This window comes from Misgurnus anguillicaudatus, chromosome 19 (genome assembly GCF_027580225.2).
Source record: "Misgurnus anguillicaudatus chromosome 19, ASM2758022v2, whole genome shotgun sequence".
Classification (NCBI taxonomy): Eukaryota; Metazoa; Chordata; class Actinopteri; order Cypriniformes; family Cobitidae; genus Misgurnus; species Misgurnus anguillicaudatus.
Window position 1 is genome coordinate 15,050,406 of NC_073355.2, and position 12,330 is coordinate 15,062,735.

At 36.0% G+C, this 12,330-nt stretch overlaps 1 protein-coding gene across 5 annotated transcripts in view; it reads right to left on the reverse strand.

The window, feature by feature from the left end:
- Window positions 1–1,749: 1,749 nt before the first annotated feature.
- The window catches only part of kank2 (KN motif and ankyrin repeat domains 2), a 35,415-nt gene continuing 24,834 nt past the window's right edge, over window positions 1,750–12,330 (reverse strand). For all 5 annotated transcript variants that reach the window (XM_055189237.2, XM_055189254.2, XM_055189229.2 and 2 more), the window contains 8 exons: window positions 11,306–11,411; window positions 10,291–10,959; window positions 10,113–10,200; window positions 7,083–7,302; window positions 6,740–6,882; window positions 6,461–6,661; window positions 4,054–4,152; window positions 1,750–3,579 (listed from right to left, as the gene is read on the reverse strand). In XM_055189237.2, the coding sequence (XP_055045212.2) occupies window positions 3,532–3,579; window positions 4,054–4,152; window positions 6,461–6,661; window positions 6,740–6,882; window positions 7,083–7,302; window positions 10,113–10,200; window positions 10,291–10,959; window positions 11,306–11,411 (1,574 nt within the window). In that variant the 3' untranslated portion in view covers window positions 1,750–3,531. The remainder of the gene's footprint in view (window positions 3,580–4,053; window positions 4,153–6,460; window positions 6,662–6,739; window positions 6,883–7,082; window positions 7,303–10,112; window positions 10,201–10,290; window positions 10,960–11,305; window positions 11,412–12,330) is intronic.

The following is a 12,330-nucleotide window of genomic DNA, read 5'->3' on the forward strand; positions in this document are numbered from 1 at the left end:
TTCTGAGAACACAAAGTGTTGATATGTTTTATGAAGAATGCAGGGTATGTGGTAAACATACCGAATCCCAAGTTAATCTGCCAGTAGGATAACAATGGTACACTGTTAAATTGACTTTCTTACTTTGTATTTTTGTCATGTTTTCAGTAAAAATATCAAAAAATTCTTAAATTAAGATGTATTTTCTTGATGAGCAAAATGACCTAGGAAAAGTTTAAGTAAATTAGTATTTTTTTATTGAAATAAGTTTACTTTTTTCATAAACACTCTTATTCCATTGGCACTTTTTTTTTGCTTGTTTTAAGCACAAATTCGCTTAAATTTTATATTTTTTGTCTTAAAATGAGACTTATTTTCCTAGGTCATTTTGCTAATCAAGAAAATACATCTTAATTTAAGAATTTTTATTTATTTTTACTGAAAACAAGACAAAAATACTAAGTAAGAAAGTAATTTTTTGCAGTGTACTTTGGGCTTAACGTTTATAAACTATTGATATATAAGGGAGACTATTAGCTGTCACATGAAAGTGCTTCTCAGGACCTCAAGGTTTGGATTCAGTTATCCAATTAAACAGATGCGTTTGCTTACAAATGGGTTTACATGTTAAAATGCAATATCCTTAAATACATTTTCAGTATATTTTGCAATATCTATTTGAACAAGTGAATACAATAAAACAACTGTAGCACTAAATGTTGTTATATTTATTTCCTACAACTATATATTTAAACATTGCTAGCCAAAATATTATTTGTTTGCTACCATATTTGCCGTTTCAACATATCATTTCTCAAATCAGCTTTGATTTATAAATGAGCCATTAGACCTTCATTCATCACTAGGTCTACTGATGATGACCCAAAATATAAAGGGGCAGTGTCCCAGAAAGGTTTTAGATAAATCCTTCTATTCTTAAATTAAGATTTCTTACCCCATTGGCAGATTTTTTTGCTTGTTTTATGCACAAAATCACATAAATTTGATATTTTTGGTCTAAAAACTAGACTTATTTTCTTGGGTCGTTTTGCTCATCAAGAAAAAGCATCTTAATTTAAGAAAATTTAGATATTTTTACTGAAAACAAAGAATTTTTTCTTGAAAATTATTTTTTGCAGTGTATAAACATACGCAAAACAATACTGGTGTGCATCCTGAGTTAAACAATGGCACTGATATATGTTAAGCTATGTCAGTGCAAGATTTTTTTTAAATTAAGGCAGCTCAAACATGTATTTTAGTCTTTCCCTGTCCGGGAAATCACCCCATAGTGTATGGGCAAAGACTGGATGTTGCAGTTTTTGTATTTTTGCGCCCCCTGGCGCATGCACTGAAACGTGAACCTTTCACCTTGCAGATTTACCTTAACATTAGGCAAAGGTTTAAATAACACGTTAATAAAGACCAATACTTACAGCATTTATTATCCTGGATAACAATATTTTCTCTATATACACTCTTGTGTTAAATACAACACTAAATGCATTGTTCCAGAATCCGCACATTTCTGTGTTATTATTGAAACAACACATTTTGTGTTACTTTTAACACAACTGGCGTTTTATTTTAACACAATATAATGTGTTAACATTACACATAACGTGTTAAAAGCATACCACAAAAAGATGTGTAAAAAATTAACGAGTGTATGTCTATTAATATTTTTTAAAATAATTGGTTAACAAATACTAATATTTCATTGAATTCAGATGTTGTTTGAACTGGACTGTAAATAATCCAAGTGACACATATTCTTTAATTGTTTTTCTGTTTATTTTTTTTAAAAATGGAAGGAACAAACAACCAACTTTCAATGTGAGCTCTGTACATGTTGTAAGGTACAAGGCAGGCAAATGTGCCAAAAGATATACATACGCTGTGAACAGATATTACAAAGATATTCAAAGAGAGTTAAATAAATCAAATACAAAAGAGTATCAAATTAATTTGTTACTAAACTGGTTATAAGAAAGCATGTGTATAAAGTGAAAAAACTCAAATTCAAATTAAAAAAGCTCTTCCATTTAAAATGTTAAAACTTGTGCAGTTAAAATAGCTAGAAAATTCTATAGTCTTTGCACCAAACCTTTGGAGATGATACATTTATATATTATTTTCATTTTGGAAAACATCTTACATTCGTCATAGACCTTTCCACACACATTCTGGACCTTAAAACCACTAGCTACCGAGCATAAAATAACCAAATCAAATGATTTTCCGCACTCAGTGAACCCGTACCAAACTGTGCATATCAGTTATACCAAGCTAAGTCCACTTGATAGACGACGTCTGGTCTCATTCACCAAAGAAACTTCAGGATTCACGTACCTTCATTTTACCTTTAATGGCTATGTATCATTGCAACTGGTAATCACACACACACACACAAAAAAACAGTGAGATTAAAATGCTCTCATGTTTATTCACTAGTCAACAACTGAAGTGGATCAAAAAAGTGAATCAAAGACAAATCAAACTTTTAAGACTTCAAATGTTGACTAGTGTATAATGTCTTCTGAGAGCCCTTGTTCGACCAAAGTCCAATGTATGTCATTGTTTTTACTCTGAAGTACACTAAATTACTGTAAATGCTGTTTTAAAATCATCACAAATGGCAAAACTACGCAGTCCTCTATACCAGTCAGGATACACAAAGAACACCCTCAAAAAACTACATTGACTGTGAAATAATCTATGCTATCTTTTGATACCTATAAAATCTATACAATTTACACAAAAAAACAAGCCGGGCATTTAAATATAAACACTTTCTGAAGCAGGTTGATGTCTGACAATATACAGCTATTCAGTAAAAACAAAGCAAAGTAAGTGTTTTACTGCTTGTGAAAGTTAACATTAAAAATCTCCAAGAGAAGAGACAACTGCACAGTATAATCAAACCTAGTATACAATCACATACTAAAAATTAGGATGTAAAGTCTATCAAAAACAGCTGGTGTGAGTGCACTTATATGCACTATGATGTCTATACAGATTGGAAATTAAAAACCTTATTTAATTGTGAACAGTAAAAACCACGAAAGGACACTTGATCAAGGTACGTAATCGGTTACTGTGTGACACTGGATGATGATTTCAGTTTCAAACGTTGATGGATTGTCTAAAGTACAGTAAATGCATTTGCATCATTTTACTATGTAATGTGACACTTAACGTTTCATCGCAAGAAATAGATTGATAGATAAATGATATTGCTGTTACACGCTTGTTGTTATAATTTAAAACTCATCTATTCAGATGAGAAGAACACAGAAAACAACAATAAAAAAACAACGGTGTCAAGTGCTAATTTTTAGACAAGTCTTAAGATTCTTGTTAAGAGTGCACTTCTAATGGCACGCAAGCTTAAAATATGCAAAAAAGTAACATGATATACATATTACACATATGTATATGGACACACACACACACACACACACACACACACACACAGGAATGGATGAAGAAATCCGCTGGAAGAGGTGACATCAAATTTATGACATCCATTTAATGAAAGGGTCACTTCATTTATGAAGAGGGAGGAGAAGATCCCAACATTGGAGACTTTGGTGACACCTGTTGAATATGATAACCATATTAGAAACTGCAACTGTGTGTATATTTAAAGGGACACTCCACCTTTTTTGAAAATAGGCTCATTTTTCAGCTCCCCTACAGTTAAACATTTGATTTTTACCGTTTTGGAATTCATTTAGCTGATCTTCGGGTCTTCAGGCGCAATTGAAAGTTACCAAGGGGACTATTTTCGGGCACTGCGTAATAACATTGTTTACATGGCTGCAGGAGGCGCAATGTAACTACAGAAGATAAGGAAACATACGAAAAATATCCAAACTCTTTGGTCATTTTTAGCGTGATGCTTATGGTCTAATCAGATTCAATGGATTATGCTAAGCTATGCTAAAAGTGGTAGCGCCAGACCCGGAGATCAGCTCAATGGAACTCTAGGGGAGCTGGAAAATTAGAATATTTTCAAAAAAGTGGAGTGTCCCTTTAAGGTGAAGTGTTTCAAACAGTAAGAGCACTTACAGGGGAAGGCGGCTTAGCAAAATTGAGGTGTGCGTACAGAAGCACAGCGATGTCATTCTGACTGGCCTCCAGTGCAATAGATAGAGCCGTGCTGCCATCCTGTGGAACAGCAAAGCACACCAGTGTCACAAACCATAATAAAAAAAAACATAATAAAAACTTCAGTTTAATCACAATTTAGCATCCTATACTTTTACTTCCACATTTAATATTAAAAATTAGATTCAGGAATTGAGAAAATTCCTGAAACCAGAAAATTCAAAAAATGTAAAATTTTGGTTAGATTACGAATAACATCTTTAAAGGAATAGTCTACTCATTTTCAATATTAAAATATGTTATTACCTTAACTAAGAATTGTTGATACATCCCTCTATCATCTGTGTGCATGCACATAAGCGCTGGAGTGCGCTGCGACACTTCGATAGCATTTAGCTTAGCCCCATTCATTCAATGGTACCAATCAGAGATAAAGTTAGAAGTGACCAAACACATCAACGTTTTTTCTATTTAAGACGAGTAGATATACGAGCAAGTTTGGTGGTACAAAATAAAAGTAGCGCTTTTCTAAGCGGATTTAAAAGAGGAACTACATTTTATGGCGTAATAGCACTTTTGGGAGTACTTCGACTCGGCGCAGTAACACCCTCCCTCTCCTATTATGAGAGTGAGAAGGGGAGCAGACTTTTCAGACGAGTCGAAGTACTCCCAAAAGTGCTTTTACGCCATAAAATATAGTTCCTCTTTTAAATCCGCTTAGAAAAGCGCTACGTTTTATTTTGTACCACCAAACTTGCTCGTATAACTACTCGTCTTAAATAGGAAAAACGTTGATGTGTTTGGTCACTTCTAACTTTATCTCTAAATGGTAGCATTGAATGAATGGGGCCAAGCCACATGCCATCGAAGTGTCGCAGCGCGCTCCAGCGCTTACGTGCACGCACACAGATGATAGAGGGATGTATCAACAGTTCTTAGTTAAGGTAATAACATATTTTAATATTAAAAATGAGTAGACTATTCCTTTAACATTGTATTCAAATTATTCACTGTTTATGTAGTCTAAGTAGTCTTACACCGTCACAGTACGTAATTGTAATACTCGTTACAAATGACTCTGAAATCTGTATCAACCGAGCTGATTTTAACATGACTTAACAACATCTTAACTGATATGCTTAAACATGTCTAATAATATGAGAAATGTATCTCTCTTTAGTTAACAAAGAAAATACTCCAAAACATATTTCATAACATTTTGAGATTTTGGCGTTGACTTCATTCATGGATTACATGAACTTAGTCAGTATTAAAAATATCGAGGTCATATTTTCACAAAATGTGACCCTGGATCACAAAACCAGTCATAAGCAGCACAGGTATATTTGTAGCAATAGCCAAAAATACATTATATGGGTCAAAATGTTGTTCTTTTAATGCCAAAAGTCATTAGGTCATGTTCCATGAAATTTCTTACCATAAATATATCAAAAATGTATTTATCATTAATAATATGTGTCACTAAGGACTTCATTGGGACAACTCTATAGGCGATTTTCTCAATATTTAGATTTTTTTCACCCTCAGATTCCAGATTTTCAAATACCGTAGTTGTATCTCGACCAAATATTGTCCTATTCTAACAAACCATACATCATTGGATATATTTATACAGCTTTCAGATAAATCTCAATATCACAAATCGACCCTAATTACTGGTTTTGTGGTCCAGGGTCATACATGCCTCATAAGAATTTTTAACAGAACTATTAATAAAGCATTTCTAACTCATTTGTAATGAAAAATAACCTTAACCTAAAATTATTGAAAGTATACACTGCAAAAAATAATTTTCAAGAAAAAAATTCTTATTATTTTTGTCTTGTTCTCAGCAAAAATATCCAAAAATTCTTAAACCAAGACGCCCTTTCTTGACGAGCAAAACAACAGAAGAAAACAAGTCCAGCTCTTAGACCAAAAATATCAAATCTAAGTGATTTTGTGCATAAAACAAGCAAAAAAATCTGCAAATGGGGTAAGCAAAAAATGTAAGAAAAATTAGCTTACCCCAATTGGCAGCTTTTTTTGCTTGTTTTATGCACAAAATCACTTAAATTTAATTTTTTGGTCTAAAAACAAGACTTTTTTCTTGGGTCGTTTTGCTTATCAAGAAAAAGCATCTTAATTTAAGAATTTTTAGATATTTTTACTGAAAACAAGACAAAAATACTAAGAATTTCATTTTTTGCAGTGTATACAATATTTAATGCCACTACATTTTTCAAATAACCATTATTGTCATTAGGTGAGAATTTAATTACAGTAATTAATTGCATCACATCTGTCACTGTAAATAATGATGGTGTCAAATACAAAAAGGAGGTAAAAATGAACATGAAATAATCACATTATCAGTGAGCGTGGCGTCACAGCCCGGCACCGAGAGCAGCTGGCGTACGATATCCACATGTCCATGTTCACAGGCACACATGAGCGCTGTGGATCCATCATCATCACGCAGGTTCACCTGCGCTCCACAGGACAGCAGAGCTTTCACCATATCACCTCTGCCATGACTGACCGCCAGCATCAGCGCCGTCTGTCCTGCCTACAACACAAAGACGCCAAAGGTTATACAGTGATCCTGTAGCTCAACTCTACACTGACTGACCAGTAGGGGGCGCACCTGGCTGGCTTTGGCATTGACGTCTCCGGTGCGGAGGAGCTGTAGGACGGTTTGAAGGTCACTGTCGGAATTAAAGGCAGCCAGTGCTGTCAACATGATTGCTGTGTAACCCGCCTTGTTCTGCTTATCAGCATTACAGAGACCTGTGAGACAAGGACACCACTAATAAATACACCATACAGATATAGCACTGTCACATGCTAAATGAAGGCTATTTTTGTAACACAAATACGTGTAATTTCACAGGCACCCTCATATGATAAATATTGTTCATCAAGCAGATGCATGTCTATTATTGCTCATATAAATATAATATGGCAGCTATGAGCATGAGGGAACTAACCAGTATCCAGCAGCAGTTTGACTACAGGAAAGTTCGAGTGCGAGACAGTATAATGCAGGGCTGTGTTTCCATTGCCGTCTGCCATGTTAATAACAAACTCCAGTAGCTGTGGGGAAATGGAGGCAAAGGTGTCCATGTGCGCCTTGACCACCGCAGTGTCAGCAGCTTTATGACAGGACACTCTCAGCCACTCCTGTAACACTGTCGTGTAGGCCGTCCTCTGTCAGACACAGACATGTATTTTTAGTACTGTATTAGCAATGAACAGACAGTCACGTTGAACTACTTACAGATCATTAATATGAACAATTTATTAAATTTAAAAGGCACAATGAAATGGAAGTAGCGATTGTCTTGTTTTTTTGTCATGGCGTATTTTCGAGTGAAATCTGAAAATCTTCTGAAATGAAAAAAGGTAGGCCTGGACTTGAATTTGTCCATCGAGAACTGATCGGATTGTTGGAAGTTGGGTCATGTTGCTATTTGAAAACCACTGCGCTTTTCCCAGGCCCGCCAACCAGCCATACCCTGTGACTAGTAGTAAAAAGAGATCAATTCGAGGAGGAGAGGAGATTTGTGTTTTTGATGATATTTTTTTAAATAATGAAGCCCACAAAAAAAGGTTTCAAATTTCATTGTGACTTTAAAGTGAACACTGCAAAAGAAGAGTTTCTTTCTTAGTATTTTTGTCTCGTTTTCAGTACAAAATATAAAAAAAATTCTTAAAACAAGATGCAGCAACATGATAAGCAACATGACCTAAGTAAAAAAATATAAAATGTGAGTGAATTTGTGCTTCAAACAAGCAAAAAATAAATAAATCCCCCAATGGGGTAAGAAAATTTTAACCTCTTATGGAACGGCTGAAATTCCACAAGGGGGCGTATTTGTTCCTCAGACGTTGCACAATAAACGTGACATCCGAATATATTCATTATAAATCGTGAATGAAAAGTGAGATTCGAACGAATGTCCGTTAGTGAACTAATTGTATACACTATTTATATCGTAATTCGGTCAGAAACGTCAAGATTGTGAGATGAACAAATAGTTTTGGATTAAAAGGCTTGGATATTCCATTTCCTTGGGGATTTATGAACAATTTGTTTTGGACAATTTCTCCGAAGCAGATAAAGGGAAGATTTTGAAGGTAAGTAAATATCCTAAATCGGCGCCGCCCGGTTCAGGTAACTAACAACTAGATTACAGTTTTATGACTGCTAAAAATCATATTATGCTTTGTGTGTGCGCTTAATGGAATCCCGAAAGTCTAAGCTTTCCAACGATGTGCCGCATGACCGTATATTTTGAAGATTTAATGCTTCAAAGTTACAATGACGTAATGCAGCCTCACGTGCAAGGGAGGGGGTGTAGCGTGTACAGCACAGTGTTCCTTATCAGGTTAAGGGAAAAGTAAACTTATTTCAAGTTTTTTTCCTTACTCTATTGGCAGATTTTTTTCCCCTAAGGGGACATGGAGCAAAAATTAAATAAAGTTTAGTTTCATGTGCGGACATGAAACTATCGCGTGCTCACGTGAAACAATTGTGTGCGCACAAAAGTTTTACGTGAGCACGCGAAACTAAACTTTTAAAGAATTCTGCATCTGAAGGTTTCGCGTGAGCACATGAAAGTTTTAAATTAGCACATGAAACTAAACTTTCGATTTTTTTACTCCAATGTCACCTTAGGGGCTCGGTAGATTTTTGCTTGTTTTAAGCACCTAAATTTGATTATTTTGTCTAAAAACTAGACTTATTTTCATAGGTCCTTTTGCTCACCAAGAAAATGCATCTTGATCCAAGAATTCCTCTATATTTGTAGTGGAAACAAGAAAAAATACCAAGAAAGATTTTAAATAATAATTGGATTGTTTATAGATTTGCATATGTTGTCCTTAGTTTAGTGTACACTATCAGGGGTTTTCAATTGGAGTTTGTTCCAAGGGGTTCCCAAAAAATTTCAAAAACTTTTTTAAGATGTCAAATAAATCTTTGGTGTCCCCAGAGTACTTATGTGAAGTTTTAGCTCAAAATACCCCACATATAATTTATTATTGCATGATAAAATTTCCACTTTGTAGGTGTGAGCAAAAATGTGCTGTTTTTGGGTGTGTCCTTTATATGCAAATGAGTCAATCTCTGCACTAAATGGCAGTGCTGTTGGATAGTGCAGATAAAGGGTCGGTATTATTCCCTTCTGACATCACAAGGGGAGCCAAATTTACATTTTTTCACATGCTTGCAGAGAATGGTTAACCAAAACTAAGTTACTGGGTTGACACATTTTCTAGGTTGACAGACGCACTGGGGACCCAATTATAGCACTTAAACATGGAAAAAGTCAGATTTTCACGATATTTCCTCTTTAATGGCGCTTTCCCATTGCATAATACCCCACGGTTTGGGTCATTTAAGTTTACTTTTGAGGGCTTTTCCAGTCCGTAGTACTGATACTTTGTTTAGTTCCACCTCAGTCGCGGTTCAAAGCGACTTGAGCTGATATCAAAAAGTGACGGGAAAACACTGTAGATCACTGATTGGTCTGAGAGTATCGTCACTACCAGTGTCATCGATATAATCTTCGTGCTAGCTTGCGCTGTCTTGAGTAAACATGCTGTCATCTGTGCTTTGCTGTAAGTTCCCAAACTCCCTTTAAGCGATGAAAAACATCAACAGGTTGAGAATCAGGGACACCATACCAGTTTTTTTCCAGACTTGCAGTTTGTGGCGGGACATTTGCGACGCGCACGTCCGCATATATGCTATAATGCAACATAATTGAGGCTCAGCGCAGCGTGTCGACTGACGGCACTGGTGTTTGTACAGAAACTGTCATGTGAGACATAGTTAGTGATAAACTTAATGCGCAAACTAAAATCTATTTGTGGTCGTCAATTTTAATTTTGTGGCAGACTGAGAAATAAATAAATGTATGGGAATGTACAACGACGCTCTCAATTTTATTTATCCTAAATATTCTTTTTGTGTCAGAGTTACAATTGGATATATTGAACCAAAATGAACATACCGCGTCTTGATGGCTAAATGCATTTGGTTCACTGAGAGCTTTCTGCAAAATACGAAGAACTGCCATGAGACTGCTGCTCAACTCCGGTCTGAAAATAAAATGACAATGCTTATTTATCAACATATCATTACAAAACCTTTATAGCTTGTGTAACTGATTTGTTCGAGCATGAACTTACTTGCTAGCTGGAATAGCGCAGGGTTTCCCAGCCGCATCAGTGGTGGAGGATATGGCTGTTTCCTGTTTCGTCGAGGCATCAGTGGATCGTGTAGCTGTTTGCTGGGCAGTGAGGTCAGTGGTTTTTGATTGGCTTGGGTCTTGCTGAGGTTTGGCATCAGTGAATTGCGATTGAGTGGTTACCTGCGGACCAGCAAAGCCTGACACCTCTTGCTGGGCGGGCCTTTGCTGAACGTTTGAATCAGTGGCTTTAGATTGAACAACGGCTTGTTTGGCTACATTGCTGGTGGCTGGTAACTGGGCAGAGTTCTGCTGAAGAGAAGTGGCAGTGGACCGAACGGCACTCTCCGGATGAGCCCCGGCAGTAACGGGTGATTGGCTTACACAGTGCTGTGTGTTCAACTCTGTTGCTGGTGATTGGGTAACCTGTTGCTGGTTGGCAGCATCCGTGGAATGCGATTGGCTGGTGCTCTGTTGTGGTGCAGTTTCATTGGCTGGTGACTGGGCAGTGCTGTGTTGAGATGTTAGGGTAGCTGTTGTAGCAATGCTACAGGAGTTCACCTGTGCTGCAGATTCAGGGAGTTTCTCTGTAGCCTCGTGGTACTCGCTCGCATCGCTTTCCTCTTCTGAACTTTCCGAACTGCTCTCTTCGGAAGATGTCGACTCGTAACTGCAGGGCACAATATTTACCAGAATATTTCAATATAGTCACATTATATCAAGATGCATTAGTGTTCAACTGCATGCAGCACTTGCACAGAGCGATTGTCATATGACATCAAAGTATGCTTTGTAATTACTCTCGCACCACATAAAATAAAAAGGGACCCCTAGTGGTTAGGGAGACGAACTGCATATGCACATTATAACAATGCTTAGCATTAAAGTGATCCGTTTTTTGTCATAAAAAAATCTTCTTGTCTCAGTTAAAAATTTGACAAGTGAATGATAAAGAATGATTCCCCTTTTGTATTTATTGCGTTGCATATTATATGATATTTTATTGTATGATTTACCCTCCATTGACTCCTATGAACTGCAGGTTCTTTTTGGTGTAGGGCGAGCCGGGTTCTCCATCTGCCTTTCTCTTCATGATTGACCTCAGGGTGGATTGAGGGGAGGCTACCAGATAGAAATTGAAAACAAAGTTATTATAGCACAAAAATTAATGTCTGAAAAAATAAAACAATATATGATGAAATACAGCCACAGAAAAAAATAAAGAGACCCTTTCAGTTTTGCCTTTAATGATCATCATTGTGACTATTTCAGTCCATTGAATTCCAACAAAAGCAAACCTCGGGAGTGAGGTCACTGAGCGCATGCCAAGACCCATGATATATGTGATTAAAAATTATGGTTATTCCATCAAATATTCATTTTTGAATTGTTCCTCAATACATGTAAAACATTAGCATTGTGTTGTTTAAAAATGTTTTCTTTGTGGTTTTCAAGATCTAAAAACATTGCATCTTTTTGTTAGTTTGTCTGGATTCAGTTAAACTTTTTATTAGGAATTTGGCAGAAATGTTGTCGGTAGTTGACAGAATTAAAAATATATATAATTTTACTTAAAGGTGCCAAAGAATGCATTGACACAATATGTTGAAACTACATAGAAGGTACTACCCAGTCTCCTGAGGTTGCGTATAAATAGCACGAAGTGTAAAACTCGTGCAATGCATACGCCAAATTCCACTTTGGCGTGCATATGATACGCAAGTCCTTCCCATTCACTTAAACGGGGCATCTTTTTTGTCGTTTTATTTATTGGTTTCTCAATTTTTTTCTGTTTTTAAACCCTTTTCGTTTGGGTTTAGGGTTAGATTTTAGATTTGCTTAATGTGGTTATTTAATATACAGGTTTCTTAATGTTTTTGTCCATATTTAAGCCATGGTCGCTTGGAGTTGGGGTTAGAGTTGGCGTTTGGGTTAGGATGTCATTTTTATATAACAAAAAGTTGTTCTAACCCTAAACCCAAGCGAAAATGGTAAAAAATAGCAAAAAAATTGAGAAACCAATAAATAAAACGACAAAAAA